At 41.2% G+C, this 22,680-nt stretch overlaps 2 protein-coding genes across 5 annotated transcripts in view; both read left to right on the top strand.

Moving 5' to 3' along the window:
- The first annotated feature begins 329 nt into the window (after positions 1-329).
- On the top strand, positions 330-18,479 carry LOC131235432 (beta-1,6-galactosyltransferase GALT29A-like). Of its 4 annotated transcripts, none has more exons than XM_058232622.1 (3): positions 330-475; positions 16,497-16,545; positions 17,040-18,479. In XM_058232622.1, the coding sequence occupies exon 3, from the start codon at positions 17,081-17,083 to the stop codon at positions 18,242-18,244; it is 1,164 nt and encodes a 387-aa protein (XP_058088605.1). In that variant the 5' UTR covers positions 330-475; positions 16,497-16,545; positions 17,040-17,080; the 3' UTR covers positions 18,245-18,479. The 4 variants fall into 4 exon arrangements, with proteins under 4 accessions (XP_058088605.1, XP_058088603.1, XP_058088602.1 ...); XM_058232620.1 differs by having other exon boundaries at positions 16,919-18,479; XM_058232619.1 differs by lacking the exon at positions 16,497-16,545 and having other exon boundaries at positions 334-475; positions 16,919-18,479.
- Positions 15,895-22,680, top strand: part of LOC131235433 (uncharacterized) — a 20,743-nt gene continuing 13,957 nt past the window's right edge. The window contains exon 1 of the mRNA XM_058232623.1: positions 15,895-16,526. Within this exon, the coding sequence (XP_058088606.1) occupies positions 16,420-16,526 (107 nt within the window). The 5' untranslated portion in view covers positions 15,895-16,419. The remainder of the gene's footprint in view (positions 16,527-22,680) is intronic.

The raw sequence follows: 22,680 nt of genomic DNA, 5'->3' as shown, positions 1-22,680 counted from the left end.
GAGTAGTCCTGAAATTTAGAAAAAAAGGATCCACCTTCCACTTGTAACTGATATTCATGTATAATTAAATAAAATAAATATACTAATTTTTTATTCATATCATAAAAATATCAATAAATGGATATGATGTCATATATATGTCCATGTTAATATGTTTTCTGCGATGAAGCTAGAACGAGCACGCGCGCGTGTCTTGTTAGTATTTGTGAGAGTCCTTCCAGAGTCAAAATGGGAGGACCACTTAAGAATTACAGCCCACGAGACCACCTTAAATAGTAGTCCCTCTTGAACTAAAAACCCCACCATCTGTGCTAAAGAAGCTGCGAAGAAGCAGCGAGAGAGAGAGAGAGAGAGGAAAACAGCTCCAAAAATAGCTTTTTGAGAGAGAGAGAGAGAGAGAGAGAGGAAAACAGCTCCAAAAAAAGAGGTTTTGGAGGGATTTGAAAGCTTCTTCAACGGCGGGCGAATTTCTCATGTAAGTTCGAATTCTAAAAATTCTCAGATCAGATCTCTCTCTCTCTGTCTCTCTCTCTCACACACACACACACACACACACACTCTCTCTCTCTCTCTCTCTCTCTCTCGCATGCGATTTTCAATACGTTTTCTTTTCTGTTGTTTTGTACTATTGCATTTCCCAAAATGGAAAGTACGTGTATGGAAACCAATCAGATTGGGTGTAGATGTCACTTACTGGTTTTTAATCAGGAAAAAAGAGTGGCTGCTCGCGACGAATTATCTCATCCTCGACCCGACGATGTGCAAGATAGTATACTCGGGTTTCCAGCTTGTACAAGTTGGGCCCATGATTCAGTAATCCAGACCGTTGATCGGTTTGGCTGAACCGTGGATGGGTAGGGAAATCCTGACCTTTGAATTTTTGGCTTGTGAATGGACGGTCACGAAGAGAAATGCAGGAATAGTTCACGTTCAGCCGGAACAAGTTCAGAGATTGGAACGATAGGATCTCCTAAGTTAGCTGATTGTTGGGGGCATGGCCCGTCAACAACAGGAGCCCATAGATCAATGGTCGGGATCACTCAATCATGGCACCATTTACAGAAGTAAAAAACTCCAGGGATATACTTTGCATATCCTCTGGTTGAGGAGTGCATGATTCCTCCTTGCTTTCTCCCTCCCTCCATTTCCATCGTCAGCGGACATCTAAGGTGATCGGAACTGTTCGTCTGGTCGGCCGCCACATTTATGAACCATCTCTGTTGTTGGAATTTCTTTGGGACTGTTTGGATGACGCCCAAAAAAGAACCCAGCTCGTTTCTCTATAAAAGACTATTCACGAGCATCCATTTGAAAAAGGTCCCCCTTTAAAAATACGTCCCTGGTTACTCCACTCCCGGCTGACCCACTCTCTCCTAGAGTGTGTCGGATTTCATTATTCAATTGGTTTTAAATCGGGTTCACCATAAACCCTTACAACCTGCACAAGGTCTACGTTTTTCATCCGTCGATTGCCTACACAAGGCCTTACTAAGTCCTACACAAGAACTCAAGAAGTCCTACACAAGGACAACAAAAATGTACTCTCCCATCGGAGGCCTACACAAGGACTTGTCGAGTTTCGTAGTTCAAACTCCGAAACCCAAACGCACACAAGGAATGATTTCCAAACGCTATGGACTCAAAAATACTTTCTTACCTAAAAGTGGATCAACCCCATTAAGATTTTAAGAAGTGGGTTATCCACTTGCTTGCACATGTGCCAATGTGTCTTACATGGGAGTGGTTCAGAACATCCATCAGGTGGTCATAAAATTACCGTACACCTAGCGTTCACTGTATCGATGGTGTCTGCTGATATATCAGTCGATACTGTTGGTATAGTAGGTCAAAGATTCAAACTAGTGGGGTATTGCACAAATTATGTTGATGGTGACATTTTCGATACACGCTAATAGTTCGTGATATTATCGGGCCATATCAGCTAGAAGTATGTGTTATAAATGCGTAGCATCGCTTGATACTTGTGATATATTTGATAGTATTGGTACTCACAAATTTCGATTGACACAACAGTAGTATTTGTGGTATTTGGCAAAAAAATAAAAATAAATAAACAAAGGAGATTTTACCCATTTTATGTGAAGTTTCTTGGTGTGTTTGAACAAATCTGTTCAAGTTGTTTTGCATCAAAACATGAAATTGGTGTCTTAGAACTAAGTTGAGAACTTGGAATTAGAAGAGTTTTGTAATACTAGAGTAGCCAAGGATTTTGCCTTATATGCTATAGCTGAGTTAGCTAGGACCATGGAGAATCATCAGTTGTCTTAGAAAGAGAAAAATAGAGATTCTATCCTCAATTCGAAGCTGGATATGTTACTTCTTTGGTAAGAAATCCACTGCAGGCATAACTCCTAAAGCCAACTGGATTAAAGAAGGTGATAGGAATACAACATACTTTCATACGATGTCTAACACGTGGGAAATCAAATATGATTGCGTCTATTAAGATAAGAGGAAGAATGGGATCTGCAATGCCATGGTCAGGTTCTATGAAGTTTATACGTTGAAGAGTTTCTCAAAAGACCGATGCTTAATGGTTTGCTTTTTGATAGTGATGCAGGTCCACAACCCACCTAGGCCCACAACCTACTGCAGGGCCCAACATGTGTTGATTTTTGACTGTTTATTTAAATATTAGGGGCCTAAATACTGAGATTTGCAATTTATGATTTGTGGAAAATGAGGGCTGATTTAAAGATATGATTGAAGATATAAGAGCTAAGTTAAAGATGTGACTGAAGATTTGAAATATTATTTTCTAGATTTGCTTTTACTATTATTAGGCTTTTACCATATTTGATAGATTAGATTGCTTTGAAATCAATTATGATTGATTGGAAATCAATCTCTTAGGAGAAGGAATTCTCATTGAAGATTCATTTATGATCTATAAAAGGGGTGGTGGTATAGGAGGTAAGCATTCCAAAAATTTTAAGTATGAGTTTTCTTAAGTATTGTGAAAAGAAGTTTGATATGAATAAAGGTATTTTTTCCCACTCTCGTTTGGAACATTGAATGTAGAAGGAATCTTCGGGAATGGGAGATAGACAAACTCACCGCCCTCCTCAATCGCATCTATAGCCTATCGCCTAATCTCAACGTGCCTGATAGTTTGTCCTGGCGTCCGGATAAACAGGGCAGATTTTCTGTTAAATCCCTCTATGGGTTCTTGCTCGGCAAACTTCCCCCTCTTGTTGGTCTGTTGCGGTACTATGGCTGGAAGTATGCTGTCCCTCCTAAAATCGCGGTTTTCGGTTGGTTGGTGGGTAAACAGAGGGTTCTTATTGTTGACAACTTGTGGAAGCGGGGAATGATGATAACCAATATCTGTGTTTGTTGCATGGCCAATGAAGAGATGGTGAATCATCTCTATATTCATTGTCCTTACACCCACAAGGTTTGGTCGGTTATTCTCCTCTGATCCATCGTGCATTGGTGTTTTCTGTAGGGCTGAAAGTCAGCCGGGTTGGGTTGGGTTGGTGCTCAACCCTAACCCAACCCAAGGTTCCCATACCTCAACCCTAACCCAAGCCAACCCAATCTCGGGTTGGGAATTCTCAACCCAAGCCCAACCCGAGCGGGCTCGGTCGGGTGTATACGTGCTAATATTTTCGTTATTACATTAGTTTATTATATTTCAATATAGGACCTATTTTTTGTATATATGATTTTATTAATTATATATGTGATTATTCATCATAAAGAACTTCATTTTTTCTTTTTAAAAAAGCTAAAATATAGGACAACTACTCATTTAAAAGTCATGTAGCATAGCACGCAATCTGTTTGGGAGAGAAATCCGGCATATCTTGTTAGCTTGAGTCCTTGGAAATGACGTGGACAAATGAGACCCGACATCACTAGTGTGCCTTCGACACAAACGATCCACACTCAATTATAATTTATAAGTAACTTATATATTGATCGGGTTCGGGTTGGGTCGGGCAACCCGAGACCTCAACCCGAGCCCAACCCAAGTTTTATCGAGTTGGTGTTTGTATAGCCCAAGCTTGAGATCGGACCTGATATATCCTACCCGAGCCCAACCCAATGTCTTGTCAGTCACGGGTCGGTCGGGTTGAACCCGCCCAACTTTCAGCCCTAGTTTTCCGGCTTCAACTAATAGTTTCCTTCTCTCCTGGCATGGGGTCAAGTACGGGAATCACCGGACCCCTTTATGGCGTATGGCCCTTCTTGTGGTTTGGTGGGCTGTTTGGATCGAAAGGAACGACCGGTGTTTCAACGACAAAGCCAACTCTACGGAGGCCACCATATTTAGGGCGATCCAGTTCCTGGTTGAATGGGCAACTTACTCTATTAAGGCCTTAGATTGTAACTTTGATTTCCTAGCTGTTTAGCGGTTCTGCTATCTTAGCAGAGCTGCGTTTTTCCTTTTCCTGTCCTTTCTTCTTTTGTTTTATCAATACAATCTCCCGCATTAATTCTAAAAAAAATAAATATATTCTTATCAATTTCTTTGCAATTTGAGTATTGAGATCATTGATTCGATAACTAGATTGCACCATTTTGGTATTAGAGTGGGTGATCGTTGGGGAATTGTGGATTATATATTATCTCCTGATGGCTTCGGAGGGGGTGACATAAGAAGATTTTGTGTAAAAAATCCAATTGATCCATGCACTCACAAAGTGGGTAGATCAACTCACGCATGCTATAGGCAATCTTAGTAATTAAGAGGGGGAGCTCCAACATGGAAGGAATTTGTTGGCCAAAATCGGAGCATGTGGACATGTAGGGGAAGGTTCCTACCAGGGTCCTAACTAACAACGGGCGATTCTAATTTATGAATACATGATCGAATCATTCGATTGTTGGACTGTGATAGAGAACTCAGAATTGAATTAGAAAATTTGAAAACGATAAAGAGATCCACGGAGTCAAAAGGAAAAGTTGACATATGAAACGATTGATGCACTAGTGTTGGACGTATACTTGAATTCACTAGTGGATCAATTGATCCACTGATAGTGATAGTCATATTGATAGATATGCAAATAAGTCTCAACACTCAAATTGAAGCACCCTTGCAAAAGATGACTATGGCATGAAAAATGGGGCAAATGTTTTAGGATCCACAAAAAAACTTTAAAGTTACAACAAAAAATTGGCACCCACAAAAGTGCAACTGAAAGAGACATTATCTACATTGGACTTTAACAAAGGATGTGCCAAATAGTCGCTTAGAGTTTCACCACTAGCTTTCACCAAAGAAGAAGAAGCTTCATCCTAGAGGTACTACAAGTTCAAAGGTTGAGGTTGGTTTCCAACTCGAGGATGGGTTCTTTCAAAGCCAGGGAGAATTGATGCGGGTCTGTGGTCCACCTAGGCCCACGGTCCACTGTAGGGCTCAACATGTGGTGATTTTGAACTGTTTATTTAAAGATTTGAGGCCTAAGTATCCATATTTGCAATTTACTATTTGTGGAAAATATGATAACTGATTTAAAGTTGTGATTGAAGATATTGGGAGATGTGATTGAAGATAGAAGTGCTAATTTGAAGATGTTATCGAAGATTTGGAGGATTATTTCCTAGATTTTCTTTTTCTATTATTAGGTTTTTACCATCTTTGGTAGATTAGATTGATTTGAAATAAATAAGATTGCTTTGAAATCACCAGATAAGATATTTGAGGAGAAGGGTAAAATGTTGGAAGATCACTTTTCGCTTGCAGAAGTGGAACAAGCCTTGTTTAACCCAAGGGCCCTCTTGGTCCAATGGTTTTAAAATAGTTTTTGTCCACAGATGTTGGGATTTTGAAGGAGAATTTATTGGCATTTTTTATAATGAATTTCATGCTATTGTGAAGATCTTCCATGATATGAGTGCATCACTCCTTGCGTTCATCCTTAAGAAAATGTATGTTGACAAAATAAAGGAATACAGGTCCGTCAATTTGATAAGAAGCTATTACTAGATTCTTACAAAGGTCTTGGTGAACAAACTGAGTACGGTTCTGGGCTCGGTCATTCCCTTACTACAATAGGCTTTTATTCCTGGGTGATTTATCACGAATGGGCCTTTTATTGCCCACGAGCTCATTGAGAATTTCAAGAAGTCTGGTGGAAAGGGCTTCATCTTCAAAATGAAGATTTGTGTACGTATGCATTTCTCAAGAAAGGTACATCTTATAGAGAGATGATTTCCTATTTATAGGAAATACAGGATAAAGACTAATTAATATAAGACACATTTCTCAAGAAAAGGTATATCTTATATAGAGAGGATTTCCTATCTATAGAAAACATAGGATTAGGACTAATTAACACGATGCATTTCTCAGGAAAAGGTACACCTTATAGACAGAGGATTTCCTATCTATAGAGTACACGTACAAGAACTAACTAATACAAGATAAGGAAGAATCTAAATGCACTATGGTACAGCGATGAGTACAAAAGAAAGAGTGCCCAAATCTGTATAGTACTCCATAGGAGTATGCACGAGGTGACTTCCTCCAACACTCCCCCTAAGTTGGAGCATAAATATTGATCATTTCTAGCTTGCTTGTAATAGATGTGAGTCAATCCTTGGGGAGAGATTTTATAAACACATATGCTAATTGCTCTTTGCAGCAAGTATATGGAGTTATGATTTTTTTTTTTTTTTTGCAACAATCTTCTCCCCGATGTAGTGACAATCGATTTCTCTTTGTTTAGTTCGCTCGTGAAAGATATAGGTTGTTGCTTGGTTGTCATGGTTCATTTCCATAGGATTCTGAACAGGGAATCCTAATTCTGTTAGCAACTTCTTAAGCCAGAATAACTAACATGTTGTGTGGGCCATTGCTTAGTATTTTGCTTTTGCACTGGATCTAGCCGCTGGCATATGCTTTTTACATTTTTAGGTGACTAGATTCCCACCAACAAAAGTACAATATCTAGAAGATGATAATCTATTATCTAGATTTCTTGCTCGATCTGCATTTGAATAAGTTGTGATTTGTAAGTGTTCTCGGGTTGAGTAAAGAATCTCATGCCCGGGTGCTCCTTTGATGTAACAAATAATATGTTTAGCTTCCTGAAGGTGCGTAGAGTGAGGTGCTTGCATGAATTGGCTTATAACTCCCACGACATGTGCAATATTTGGATAGGTAATCGCAAGGTAAATCAACATTCTAACTATCTTTTGAAATACTTGAGGATTTGGAAGAGGTTGGCCATCATTCAACTGTATTTTACAGTTGGGATCAAGAGGGCTTATCAATAGGTTTACACCCAAGGTTGCATGTCTCTTGAAGTAGATCGAGAGCATACTCGCATATGTGCATATCCATATGCAGATTGCATATGTGATTTGGCACATATGCGATCACATATGTGGCATATGCGATCGCATATTGGTCAACAGTTGGCACATTATTTATTTTGTTTATTATTATTATTATTTTTGTTAAAAAAACAACTTTTTGCCTATAAAAAGGCTTCCAAACCTCTCCCATTTGCAATATTCTCACTCCAAAACTCTCTTATTCTCTTCTTCTCTTACATTTCTTAATTCCAAGTGGTCTTAACCTCTCTCTCTCTCTCTCTCTCTCTCTCCTACATTCCCTCTCTTGGAAGTTGGAAGATCAAGATTCAAGCACTTGATGTTTAATTGACTTTATTTCTCTCAAATATATTTTAAATATGTAAAATTAGTTATCTATTAACTTAGGAACGTTTCCTTTATTTTTTCTTTAAACTTTTTTTTTTTTGGAATTTTTCCATATATATTTTTTGAATTTTTCAAAAAAACAAAAAAAATGTGGTCTCACATGCGATTGTGTGATCGCATGCGATCGTACATGATCGCATATGTGATTCGACAACATTGCATGCAACTTCAATATCGAGAAAATACTTAAATGGGCCGGGATCTTTGATGTTAAAAAACCGATGCAAGTGATCCTTTAAGGCTTTAATGTTATCCTTGTCATTCCCTGAGAGCATGATATCATCCACAGATTATTGAAACCGTTGTTTTGCCATGATGTTTAACAAACATGGAATGATTAGAACTACATTGAGAGAAGCCAAATTTAAGAAGAGCATTGCTGAATTTCTCAAACTAGGCTCTAGGCGATTGTCTCAACCCATAGATAGATTTTCTTAGGCAACATATGAGGTAAGTCTCCCCCTTCGAGTAAAGCCTAGTGAATGATTCATATAAACTAATTCAACGAGATTACCATGGTGAAATTCTTCTTCTTCTTCTTCGTCTTCATTTTTTTTAAATTTTTTAAATTTATTTTTAATTTATTTATTTTTATTTTAAACATTGAGTTGATAGAGGGGCCAGTTTAAGTTTGCAGCAAGGGAAATGAGAAATTGTATAGAGTTGAGCTTTGCAACTGGAGCAAGTGTCTCCAAATAGTCGACTCTATAAGTTTGGATGGAGCCTTCAGCGACTAGCTTGGCTTTGTAACAAGCAATACTTCCATCTGGATGATGTTTAACAGAGAAGACCTATGATGAGGACATCGTGCACACGCACGCCCGCACACCACCACCCCTACGCACGTACATACGCAGAAGGAGGACCCCACCATCGATCTGGCTCGATGACGACGTCCAGGGAGGGCCTCCTAGCTAGAAGACAAGTTTTGGTTCAGAAAAGTGGCCCGATAGTCAAGAAAAGCCCACCATGGGATCTCATGATCGTGGCCCACTCGTCGGATTGGTTTTATATTTTAAGTTTTGCTTATTGTTATTATTTAGAACATCGTGAACGCTTTAGATTTTCTTGTTTGGTTTTTATTTTAGTTTACTTCATCGCCAAGTAATAGGTGTCGCACATGGTGCGAGTTTTTGAGTATAGGATTTCTCCCTATAAATAGGCACCCCTTGTAGTTCTTTTCATTCATTGAAGTTAATAAAAAATTCCTGCTTTATTTTTCTGCTCTCTTCGTGAGTTGTGGAAGAATTCAAAAGTGGGTGTGAAGCCCTCCCTTTTCGAAGGGCTAACTACCGTGGTGCGAAGCCACATCGATCCCAATTCACCCCCATCTTCCATTATCTTTTTTTTTCCATCTTCCCCCACCATCCATATGTCAAATTTGTCCTTTTGTTGCATCAGATTTCTTCATTGAAGCAGGTTTTCAGATTTCAGCCCGCAGGCGAGCTGAAACTTCGGCGGAGCACTACGCACAAACCGTACATCGGATCGAGCTGAAATTTGGAGGTTTTGGAGTCCATCCCTAGCCGACCAGGGCCAAGGTGGCCTTTTTCTGAATAGTGGGCCCCACACACGTGCGGCCGGGATCACACACACGTCCATCTGGACCATTGTTGCTGTCCACACGCGGGATCATCTTTTGGTTCAGGTTTTTATCTTCTTTTATCCTCTCATAGCCGTTTTTTTTCATGAATCCTAACCCTATATTACATGATCCCTAATTGATTTACCCCTTTTTATCACCTTAGGGTTCCTTGAATTGAAATTAGGGAATCCCTTGGATTAGGGACTGATTTTTATGCATGAGTAGTTGATTTTATTTCCCTTTGATATTGTTTGGTTTATAATTTTATTGGTCCAGTCATAGCCTGTGTCGGCTTGGACCAACATAGATTCCCCTTTAATTGAATGTTTGGATTTTCATGTGGGATGTGGAAGTTGTGTGATTGTTTCTGAATTGGTGTGATCTAAGCCTGCAATCTTGCATATCATAGTTAATTTTCCATGTCCTGCATCAAATTTGGTATCAAAGCCTAGGGTTCTTGTAGGGGAATTCACCACATATTTAGGGTTTAGTTTGAGTCCTTCATGCATTCAGTCCATCATATATAGCTGAATTTTAGTAACGGTGTGCAGTCTCCTTCATATAGAGTCTCGTAGGGTCATTTAGTTTTTAGACACATATAGTTGTCATAAAAGGTCCTTAGGTTGAGCAAGTCAGTGTATACCCACACGTGCGGGTCGCGGTTTCGATTTGCACCCCACACTAAACATGGAGCAACTACAAGAAACAGTGGCCAAGTTAGCCCAGCAAGTTGAGTCATTGAATAAGCATTTGGAACAACACATAGATAAACGCCTCGAAGAAATAAAGGTTTCCTTCAGGGCAAACCCCACCACTGGGGAGGATGCCCAATCTCAGGCAGTTGGTCAGGAGGTTAGACCAAGGAATGGAGGCGGCCAAGGAGCTGGTCATGACCGCATACCTGTGCACCTACTCCGTGAGGGACATCATGATCAATATGACCCAGATGCACAACTCCTCAAGGGAGTTAGGGTAGATGCCCCTACTTTTGATGGCCACTTAGACCCTAAAGCTTTTTTAGATTGGTTGGCGGATATGGACCACTATTTTGAGTGGTATGATATGTCGGATGCTCGACGAGTCCGATTCGCCAAGATGAAGCTTGTGGGTCAAGCAAAGAGGTTTTGGGCGACGGTTGAGCGAAAAAAAGAAAGAGCGAGGGAACTTCCAATAGTCCATTGGGGAGAAATGAAAGAGACGCTGAAAGAGAAGTACCTCCCTTTCTCTTATCGCATGCGGTTGATTGAGGAGTGGCAGTCTCTTCGACAGGGTTCCATGAGTGTTGCTGACTATATTGAGAAATTCGAAGAGTACTTGAACCACTGTGAGGTTGATGAGGACCCCGTACTCACCCTTGCTCGTTTTAAAATGGGCCTCCGTCCTGACATTAGGAGAGAATTGCTCGCCAAAGACATAGACACTATCGAACAGTTGTACCAAGTAGTGTTAGATGTCGAGCAATACCTTAAAGCATCTGTGGGAAGGCGGTTTGACTTTCGCGAATTCAGTACTAAGGCCAACCCCTCTGGGGCTAGACCTAACACGGGATTCCAAAACAAACCTTCCCCTAATATCCCGGACCTAAGGATGATAAGGGTAAAGAGATTGTCGGGTCTAGTTCACGTGGAAGTGGGGCCACTAGGTGTTTTAGGTGTCAGGGGTTTGGTCACTTTGCTCACCAGTGCGGCACGAGAGAGGGCACCAAAGTACTCCTTATTGATGGGCAAGTAGAAGTAGTGCCCCCAGAGAGATAGTGAGGAGGAGGAATATGAGCCAGTCGGAACCCCTAGTGATGAGGAAGAGGGAGCACAAGAGTCTTTGACCCTCGCAATTGTGCGTTGCGCCCTAGCTCAAGCCAAGAACACTGATGACTGGCGCCGCAACACGATCTTCTACACTTATGCAAAATGTGGGGAAAAGAGCTGTAAGATGATCGTGGATAGTGGTAGTTGTGCCAACGTGGCATCCACTAGCACTGTGAGTCGTTTGGGCTTGAAGCTGGAAGCCCATCCTCAGCCCTATAGAGTCTCCTGGGTTGATGAAACATCCATTCCAGTCTCGCACCGCTGTCTTGTCCCTATTCAGTTCGGATCTTATAAAGACACAATTTGGTGTGATGTTGTTCCTATGGATGTGGGCCATGTCATTCTGGGTAGGCCATGGCTCTATGACAGGGATGTTACCATATTTGGTCGTTCAAATGTGTGTACATTCTGGTTTGAGGGCAAGAAGGTCAAGCTAAATCCTCTACCACCCAAGAATACAACTGGAAAGGAGTTCACCACACAGAGTGGTGTGAGCGGCCCAAAAGAAGTGAAGGAGTCGAAGTCCAAGTCCAAACCACTCCATATTTTGAATGCCAAAGACTTTGAGCGAGAGACGGAGGCGGACTCGATGATATACGCCCTTGTGGCTAGGGAGAGTGTACCAGAGACTAGCGTAGAGTTACCCACTGAGGCCATTCAGGTAGTACATGAGTTTCGTGATATTTTTCCTGATGATTTACCGAATGAGCTTCCCCCTATGAGGGATATACAACATGCCATTGATTTAATCCCTGGGGCAACTCTACCAAACCTCCCACATTACAGAATGAACCCGAAGGAGCACGCTGAGTTGAAGAGGCAGATTGATGAACTCCTAGAGAAGGGTTTCATTCGAGAGAGCATGAGTCCGTGTGCCGTGCCCGCCCTTCTTACACCTAAGAAGGATGGCACATGGAGGATGTGTGTTGATAGTAGGGCCATCAACAAAATTACAATCAAGTATCGATTTCCCATACCGCGTCTTGATGACATGCTAGATATGATGGCTAATGCTACTATCTTCTCAAAAATCGACCTCAAAAGTGGGTATCACCAAATCCGTATACGCCCTGGTGATGAGTGGAAGACGGCCTTCAAGACGAAGGATGGGCTATATGAGTGGCTAGTTATGCCTTTTGGGTTAACTAATGCCCCAAGCACTTTCATGCGTGTGATGACCCAAGTGTTGAGACCCTTCATGGGGAAGTTCCTGGTCGTATACTTTGATGATATCTTGATTTATAGCATGACTAAGGAGCAACACCTCAACCATTTGAGGCAGGTTTGTGGGATCCTTAGGGCCGAGAAGTTGTACGCCAACCTAAAGAAGTGCGCGTTCTTGTCTAGTAGTGTGATCTTCTTAGGTTTTATTGTGTCAGCTGAGGGCGTATCGGCGGATCCCGAGAAGGTCAAGGCCATCGTTAATTGGCCTGAACCCCGCAATATTCATGAGGTGCGCAACTTTCATGGCTTAGCCACCTTTTATAGGCGGTTCATTCGAGGCTTCAGTTCCATTGTGGCTCCCATCACGGACTGCATAAAAAAGGGAGAGTTTCAATGGACAAAGGCCGCCTCGAAGGCCTTCAAGGAGATAAAGGTCAAGATGACCGAAGCTCCAGTCACGCGACTTCCAGATTTTTCAAAAGCTTTTGAAGTCGCATGTGACGCGTCAGGAGTCGGCATAGGAGGAGTACTTAGCCAGGAAGGGCACCCTGTCGCCTTTTTTAGTGAGAAACTGAATGAGGCGAAGCAAAGATATTCTACCTATGACAAGGAATTCTACGCGGTAGTGCAATCACTACGCCATTGGCGACATTACCTGTTACCGCAAGAATTCGTCTTGTTCTCAGATCACGAGGCCTTAAGATACTTGAACTCTCAAAAGAAATTAAGCCCCAGGCACGCTAAGTGGGTTCAATTCCTTCAAGAGTACACTTTTGTGCTTAAGCACAAGGCCGGTGTAGAGAATAAGCCTGCCGACGCGTTGAGTCGTCGAGTCGCATTACTCAACTCCATGAACGTTGAAGTTACGGGCCTTGAGCGCATCAAAGAAGAGTATTCTGAGTGTCCAGATTTTGGAGTTGTGTATACGTCTTTATTAGAGAGTCCATCAAGAGCTAACAGTGAGTATTTGATTTTGGACGGATATTTGTTTAGGAGTGACCGCTTGTGCATACCACGCACCTCCCTTCGCGATTTTCTTATCTGGGAGTTACATTCAGGGGGGGTTGCAGGTCATTTCGGTCGTGACAAGACCATTGCCCTAGTGGAGGATAGATTTCATTGGCCAAGCCTCAAGCGGGACGTGGCCAAAATTATAGGGCAATGTCGTACTTGTCAACTGGCAAAGCAAAGGAAACAGAATACAGGATTATATACACCTTTGCCAGTCCCATTCATCCCTTGGCAGGACATCAGTATGGACTTCATGCTTGGACTTCCAAAGACTATTCGAAAGCATGACTCCATATTCGTTGTCGTGGACCGTTTCTCTAAAATGGCCCACTTCATTCCTTGTTCTAAGACCTCCGACGCCTCTCATGTTGCCAAGCTATTCTTTAGTGAGGTTGTCAAACTGCATGGGTTACCAAAAACCATAGTGTCTGACCGTGACGTGAGATTTATGAGTTACTTTTGGAAGACACTATGGCACATGATGAATACTAGGCTCCAGTTTTCTTCTGCTTACCACCCTCAGACCGATGGCCAGACTGAGGTGGTTAATAGGAGCCTAGGGAGTTTACTTCGATGTTTAGTGGGGGAGCATACCAAGACATGGGACGCCGTACTACCCATAGCCGAGTTTGCATACAATAGTTCTGTCAATAGGTCCACAGGTCTAAGTCCTTTTGAAGTCGTTACTGGTTATAAGCCTAGGAAACCTATTGATCTTATCCCCATGTCATTGTCTCATAGGCCATCAGAGTCTGCAGAGTCTTTTGCGCATCACATACATTCATTGCATCAAGAAATCAGGCGAAAGATCACTACTAGTAATGAGCATTACAAACTTTCTGCAGACCTACATAGACGTTTCAAAGAGTTCAATATTGGGGACTCTGTGATGGTCCGTATCAGGCCCGAGCGGTACCCTCCAGGGGCCGTTCGTAAGTTACACGCGCGTAGCGCTGGGCCCTTCAAAATTATAAAGCGAAACGGTCTCAATGCGTATGAGGTAGATCTTCCACCTTCCATGGGAATTAGTTCCACATTCAACGTGGAGGATCTAGTTGCTTTTCAGGGACCCACTGATACTTTGTCCGGCCCTTCGCCCACCCATCCTGATGTCCCAACCTTACCCTTTGATCCATGGCCTCTTCCCGACCTTTCATCCCAGCCTCTGCCTTCCATACCTAGCCTTCACACACCCAGAGAGGAAATAGAGGATATCTTGGACCATGAGATAATTTCCACGTCGGATGGCGGGTTTCAGAAATACCTAGTTAAATGGAAGTCACGCCCAACTTCGGACAACACGTGGCTCACTGAGGAGGAGCTTCAGAGACTTGATCCAGACATCCTAGAGCGGTTCAGGAGTTTTATTTCGCCAGTGGCGAAATCTTCGCAGCCGGGGAGAGTTGATGAGGACATCGTGCACACGCACGCCCGCACACCACCACCCCTACGCACGTACGTACGCAGAAGGAGGACCCCACCATCGATCTGGCTCGATGACGACGTCCAGGGAGGGCCTCCTAGCTAGAAGACAAGTTTTGGTTCAGAAAAGTGGCCCGATAGTCAAGAAAAGCCCACCATGAGATCTCATGATCGTGGCCCACTCGTCGGATTGGTTTTATATTTTAAGTTTTGCTTATTGTTATTATTTAGAACATCGTGAACGCTTTAGATTTTCTTGTTTGGTTTTTATTTTAGTTTACTTCATCGCCAAGTAATAGGTGTCGCACATGGTGCGAGTTTTGAGTATAGGATTTCTCCCTATAAATAGGCACCCCTTGTAGTTCTTTTCATTCATTGAAGTTAATAAAAAAATTCCTGCTTTATTTTTCTGCTCTCTTCGTGAGTTGTGGAAGAATTCAAAAGTGGGTGTGAAGCCCTCCCTTTTCGAAGGGCTAACTACCGTGGTGCGAAGCCACATCGATCCCAATTCACCCCCATCTTCCATTATCTTTTTTTCCATCTTCCCCCACCATCCGTACTTCGAATTTGTCCTTTTGTTGCATTAGATTTCTTCATTACAGTAGGTTTCCAGATTTCGGCCCGCAGGCGAGCTGAAACTTCGGCGGAGCACTACGCACAAACCGTACATCGGATCGAGCTGAAATTTTGAGGTTTTGGAGTCCATCCCTAGCCGACCAGGGCCAAGGTGGCCTTTTTCTGAATAGTGGGCCCCACACACGTGCGGCCGGGATCACACACACGTCCATCTGGACCATTGTTGCTGTCCACACGCGGGATCATCTTTTGGTTCAGGTTTTTATCTTCTTTTATCCTCTCATAGCCGTTTTTTTTCATGAATCCTAACCCTATATTACATGATCCCTAATTGATTTACCCCTTTTTATCACCTTAGGGTTCCTTGAATTGAAATTAGGGAATCCCTTGGATTAGGGACTGATTTTTATGCATGAGTAGTTGATTTTATTTCCCTTTGATATTGTTTGGTTTATAATTTTATTGGTCCAGTCCTAGCCTGTGTCGGTTTGGACCCGCATAGATTCCCCTTTAATTGAATGTTTGGATTTTCATGTGGGATGTGGAATTTGTGTGATTGTTTCTGAATTGGTGTGATCTAAGCCTGCAATCTTGCATATCATATTTAATTTTCCATGTCCTGCATCAACCTATTTGCAACCGACTGGAGGCTTCCCTTCAGGTAACACAGTCATCTCATAGGCCTGATTTTTCTCCAAGGCTGCCATTTCTTGTTCCATGGCTAGTCTTCACAATGGATGTTTAAGTGCCATATGTCAACCTTTTTTGTGGGAATAGAAACAAAAGGGAGAGATGTAAGATGGAGAAAGTCTCTGATGGGACAAAAACTGTGCAACAGGTTGAGTTGATAGAGTGGAATGAATGGCGGAACAGGATTCATGTACTGACCCCAACTAGTTGAGATAAGGCTTAGATGATCATGATGAGAAATGGGCCCTTTTCTGTTTGCTCACTGCATTATTTTATGTAGTGAATTTGGATGTCGTTTTAGACTTGACTTCTTTCAACAGGTCATTTTTAAACCACGTATGTTAAAGATAGTCCAATCATTGGGATTCTTTGGGCTATATGGTTCATCTACATGGTGGCCCACTAGATTACCTGTTCTGATCACCCTTGACATGTATCAGTGTGAGAGAGATGTGCCACTTAGTTTGAATGCTTTGGTTTCTGCAGTTGTTCTCTGCAGCTGTTATTTTCTTATATATTGGTTTGATTTGCTGTGATTTTTGCAGAATGGCGAGATTTCCACTCCAAGATCTATGGTTTATTCTCCGTAATCGAGTATCATTTTCTTTCTTCAAGAATATGTAGTGATTGTTTAATATTTTATGAGAATTTCTCTTTGAAAAATGCCATCTATTTGGATATTTTGTATTGTTTTATGAATTTTAGCAACCATCATTAGCAACGCGAAGGTTTTTACTCCTTGAAAAATACTGTATGCCAATTTTTTGTATTGTTTTATGAATTTTACCAACCATCATTGGCAGCATGAAGATTTTTACTCCTTGAAAAATAACGTCTATGTGGATTTTTTGTTTTGTTTTTATGAATTTTGGCAACCATCATCAGAAAAGTGAAGATTTTTATGCTGAAATTCGTTCTCCTATTGCTGTTTTAGATTTGAGAAAGAATTTTTTGCGAATTTTTGCAGAAATGGAGTTTTATTGCTACCATTTATTTGGTGGATTTCTGGTAGCTTCTCTTTAAAAATGGTGAAAATCTTGCTTCAAAATCTACAGTCAAGATTCATTGCTCTGTTCTACAAATTGTAGTGAAGATACTTTCGACATTCTGACGGTTCCTTCCCGCTCCGATGAAAAGGCCTATTCGCTCTCTATTCAGCCTTGTTCTTTTGATTGCGGTCGGCACTGCACTAAGCTACAGATCAGCAGTTCGCCACAGTTACTTTTCACGCCCTCTTGAAAACATCACGACAATTGGCCCACCCATTGTATTTAACTCGACTCTGCTTAAGTTTGCTGGAATTGATATCGGAGAGGCAAAAACCCGTCAGGATATTGATCAGTTACTTGACGGGGATTTTGGTCACCATGGGCATTACCGTTCAATGTCGTCTTGGCGGCGATACAACCATTTAGATGAACATCCAAGATCTTCTGGCAGACTTCCTGCATATCTTCGTTCTCCAAAGTACAATACACTCTGGCCAGAATTCCGTAAACTCCTTCGTACTTGGTTCCGGAACAAAAGATTCGAACCTGATATCATGAAGGACTTGATACATGTAATTAAGCGTCCGCTTGATGAGCATTATGGGTTTGTGGATCATGGCCGTTTCTATGCGTCTTGTGCCGTCATTGGCAATAGTGGGATTCTTTTGAAGAGTGAGTATGGTGATTTGATTGACAGCCATGAGATTGTGATTCGATTGAATAATGCTCGAACTGATGGGTTCCAACAACACGTGGGTTCAAAAACCAACATCTCGTTTGTAAACAGTAACATCCTGCACCTATGCTCACGCCGAAAAGGCTGCTTCTGCCATCCGTATGGCGAGAATATCGCGATTGTTATGTACATTTGCCAAGCAGTGCACTTGATGGACTACATGCTGTGTAGTGCATCACACAAGGCTCCTTTGCTCATTACGGATGCTCGCTTTGATGTCTTGTGCACAAGGATCGTGAAGTATTACTCTTTGAAACGGTTTGTGGAGGAGACGAGAAAGGGCCCAAAAGAATGGGGTGCAGCCCATGATGGTAGTTTGTTTCATTACTCTTCGGGGATGCAGGCTGTGATGCTTGCGTTGGGAATTTGTGAAAGGGTGAGTGTATTTGGATTTGGAAAATCGACAGCAGCGAAACATCATTACCATACTAACCAGAAGGCGGAGCTTCATTTGCATGATTATGAAGCAGAGTATGATTTTTACCGTGATTTGGTTCAGAGACCGCAGGCAATACCATTCCTCAAGGACTCTCACCTCAAGGTTCCTCCTGTTGTGTTCTATCATTGAAGTAGCTTTGACCAAATGTCTTGTTCCCATGTTCATGCAACCATGTTCTCATTGTAATTTCCCACGATGGAAGGAAATCATCCTGTGCTAATCAATTAGAATTCAGGGTTCTTGTCATTGTAAAATTGGAATCTTCAAATGCAATATCAAATTTTGGATGCGGATGCTTTGTTGTAATTGTGACTTCCCTGAAAAGAAAGGAAAGTTTTTGAAGGAACCTCTAGGAAGAAACTCACCTTTTGTGTCTTATGGATATGATTTGTCCTTTTGTCCTATTAATGTTCTGTGGCAAATCAGAGCTTGTTTTTCTGTTAATATGTTACGTATTGCCATTTCGATACTCCCTAGAGTTAATATTAACACCTGTTCGCGAGGGTTGTAATTTGTTCACAACCGGTCGTTTGGGCAAACACTTTTCACAATCTCCACAATGAGCAAACTACCCTTTACTGGGGGTGGAATTAGCATGAGAAATATCGCTGAGATTTTGGAAATCTCATGTAAAAACTCCAAACGATATTAACTCGAAAAATAGTAAAAAACCTTAAGGAATTTGTTATATAAGTTTATGTATATTTAAATATTTATTAAATAATTTACAATAAATATTTTTAAATATATTATTTTTGACAAGATTTTCCAGACAGTATGCTGAGAAAAAGCTCAAAATTTGAAAATCTCCTGAGATATATTGGAGCCAAAATTGCGAGAATAAGGTTTGTCACTATGTTTATGGGATGTATTAACAATTCCCTTTGATTGGGCTTATTTGCCTCTTTGCTTTTCCCCGTTCTTCTTCTTTAACTTGGATTTCTATGTTCAAACTTGTGGTGCTCCAAGCCTCCAACTACCAAGAAACTGTCAAAATGATGATCCCAGCGCTCGGATATTCTGAAAATTGCCCTACTAGTGAGAGTGCTATGATAACTTAATGGACACAAGATCATGGAGAAGTGTTTATGGTGCATTACTTGTTAATACTAAAATGTGGGCCCTACCTATCTTCCTCTTGTCACAAGTTGTAGCATGTCTTCAAAATTTATGATATTCTCCGTTCGCAGCATTAAGCTCACCTGTGAATTGTCATTCAATCCTAATTGACGGACTTTCTTCATTCTGCTCGATGTTGAATGCCGTGTTTATGCACTTCCCAATTGAAACTCTATAAAAAAAGTCAAATGCTGTTTTAAATAGGACACAATTTGCACTCCCCCCCTCTTCAAATTGAGCCTTAACATCTCCCTAGTTCTTGTTACTGATCTATGTTTTACATCTCAAGTTAATTAGGCACTCAAAGAGAGGTTCATTGCCCTTTATTGTAGCATGGCTGTCCTACATTGTAACTTCCTCCTGCCTTAGCGGTATCTTTTTATAGGATTAAGAATCTTTTTTCATTCCAAATCCTGCAAAAGTGTGTTGGAGAAAATGGCAAAAACCAACATGTGGTTCTGGGTGGATGCAATATTTTTGAGACAGCAGGAGATCATTTATTGGATTAATAATGTTAATGAAGAATTTCCTTTTCGAAGATGCTTGCGCATGGGTTTGTTTGGGGATTTTGGAGGAAAGAAAGAGGATGATTTTTATAATAAGTCCTCTTGTATGGAATCCATTAAGATGGGCATTTCTTCAAAGATTGCGTATTGGGTGCTTTCTCTTTCCGAAATCAAGCGATGTTCGTTCGAGGAGATTGTCTATGAGTGGAGGAGAAATGGTTGATTGTATTTTTTATTTTTCTGTTCCTCCTTTGATGGTTTCTTTCTTGTTTTCTATTTTTCAGGCTCTATTCAGCAGTTTTTTCTGTGATGAGAGGGTCACCTGCTACTGGATTGCTTCCTCCTTGTTTCTCTTTGTTTTAATAAAAATTTCTTGGCAGTTTAGAAAAAAAGAAAAGAAAAGAAAAGAGAAGGAGAGAGTTATTTATGCCTTTATACTGTAAAAGGGTATTGGAGCAAATGGAGAAAGTCAACATGTGGTTCTGGGTGGACACAATGTCTTTCACGCACTGGGAGATGATAAATCCTTTTATTTCTCTACTTAATTTTGTCAGAGGAATGACAAAAATTCTAGTGTGCTTATTGTTTGAGAGATGAATCCAGTTCTGCATTATCCTTTGCTTTCACACACATGGAGCCGCTTGAATCTCTAAATCGTAATGTTTTGATGTATTGCAGAGAATTCGATCTCATTTCAGTATTTCAAACACAATTTAGGCTATTCTAATATCGCATACTTTGTGCTGCCATCGGAACACATGTATTCACCACATGTTCTTAATCACTGTATTAAATTATTTCGTCAGTTGCACTCTCTGATTCATCTTGAATTTATCTTGCTTTTAACTAAACTTGCGGCATTTTCCACAAGTCAAGTAAATTCCTATCATGTATAGACTTGTAACTGGGAGTAACTTTGCAGGTGTCCTACACTCGATTTCTTCTGTAATTTACTCATGAGATTAGTATATTTTTGTATGGAACTTGGTTAGACTGAATTACGAAAACATCTTCCACAGATGTGCCATTTTCTGCCAATTGCAACAATAAGTAACCTGTGGAGAACTGTTTTCCTCTCTGCAATTTTCTTAAAAAATGGCGTTCTCCTTTTCCTCTAAAAAACTCTATAATCCTCATATCTACACTTTTTGAAAGACAGATTTTGTTTTTTAACCAATGACCATTCCACATTCCTTGGAAATCATAGAAAATAAACTACAACCTTTTAAGGATTTTCCCCCCCCACCGATTCACTTATCCACAGTTTTTGTCAGATTTGAACTTTTCCTTTCAAAATCTGCCTTTTGGATTCCACCAATCCAAGCTCTCTGATAAAAGAAAACAAACCAACATACCTCAAATGCAAAATCCATGAGAATGCCCGTCATTCTTCAATTGGAGTTTCTCCACTGTGGTCTTCAAAAGGTTGTAAACAATCGCAAGTAGTCAGTTTCTGGCTAGAAAGCAAAGGAATGGGGGAGTGGAATACTCTTTGCACGTCACTTCTCATGATGACAAATGAGATGCATGTTTTTATTCAGTATCTGGTTCTTTTTGGCTGAAATGGACTCCTGCTGAAACATCATGGCATGGTCCAGGAGGGTGTCGAGATAGCTATATCATGTACTGTCTAACCCCAAATAGCTGGGACAAAACTGAAGATGAAGATGCCGATAGAGCTTTGAAATTAGTTGTGCAAACTGTGCATTGTCTCTCTCCTTATAATATGATATTCCTTTTCAAGTAAAATACATAATGCTATTTAAGTTCGGTGAATTTGGCCCAACTTTGAGAAGGTTGAGTTGTTTCGGCCTTTCGGGTTTAAGTCGGGTAATGATTAGTTCAATGTCAGAGCTAGAGTTTGTTCGAATCATGTTTTAGTACCTCAATATAAAAGACTTCTCCAAAAGTTCAAGAGGCTTAAGACAAGGTCATCCACTTTCCCTCTCTCTTCGTGGTGGCAGCAGAAGTGTCGGGCAAAAAGCTGGATAGAGGGCAGGAGGTGGGCCTTTTTCATGGGTTTAAGGTGGGAGGGTTGATTCCCCCAATACGCACATCCACTTTGCGATGATACAATCATTTTCTGCGAGGCCGAGGCAGTTATGGTGGACAAATTGAGAATGCTTATCAGGTGCTTTGAATGGGTGTTAGGGCTGAAAGTCAACATCACCAAGAGTGGAATGTTGGGAATTCGTATGCTTATGGGTGAGGTCGAGCAGTTGGCGGGGATTTTTGGGTGTGTGACAGGCTCTCTCCTCCACATACCTTGGATTACCCCTTTGCATTGGGAAGCCGGCTAAACACTTGTGGGATAAAGTGGCGGAAAGATTTGAAAGGAAGCTAAGTTGGAAGAGCTGATACTTGTCACTTGGTGGCTAGGTCACTCTAATCAAAGCAGCATTGTCAAAATTGCCCCTATTCTTCACTTCTTATTTAGATACTTGAAGTTGATGCTCGTTAGATTGGAGAAGCTAAGGCATGACTTCTTGTGGTAGGGGTCAGAAGATAAGAAGAAATTTCACCTGTTTGGATGGGAAGAAGTGTGCAAGTCTTATGAAGAGGGAGATGTAGGCATCATGAATTTGGAGTCTATGAACCTTGCACTATTGGGAAAGTGGCTTTGGAGATTTAGGTCAGAGGAGGGTGCCTTGTGGAGAGTAATAATAGCTAGCAATTTTGGGTGCTAAGATGGAGATTGGTGAAATAGGGACTCATCCTTTAATAGAGAATCTGTAATTTGGAGAGGGGTCATCTTAACGAAGCCGAAGTTTATTAAGGGCATTGGATTCTCTCTGTTTAATGGGGAGAAGATAAAATTTTGGGAGGATGTTTGGCTTGGAGACACCTCCTTGCAGATCGTGTTTCCAAGAATAGCTCAACTCCCTTCAGATTGTAGTATTTTGGTTGCTAATTGCTTCTCCGGGTCGTAGTATTCTGGTT

The sequence above is a fragment of the Magnolia sinica genome, chromosome 19 (genome assembly GCF_029962835.1).
Source record: "Magnolia sinica isolate HGM2019 chromosome 19, MsV1, whole genome shotgun sequence".
NCBI classification, from domain to species: Eukaryota; Viridiplantae; Streptophyta; class Magnoliopsida; order Magnoliales; family Magnoliaceae; genus Magnolia; species Magnolia sinica.
This window is presented reverse-complemented; position numbering and strand designations above follow the sequence as displayed.

Coding starts and splice junctions, on each gene's coding strand:
- LOC131235432 (XM_058232622.1), top strand. CDS start 17,081: ATGAAAAGGCCTATTCGCTCTCTATTCAGCCTTGTTCTTTTGATTGCG.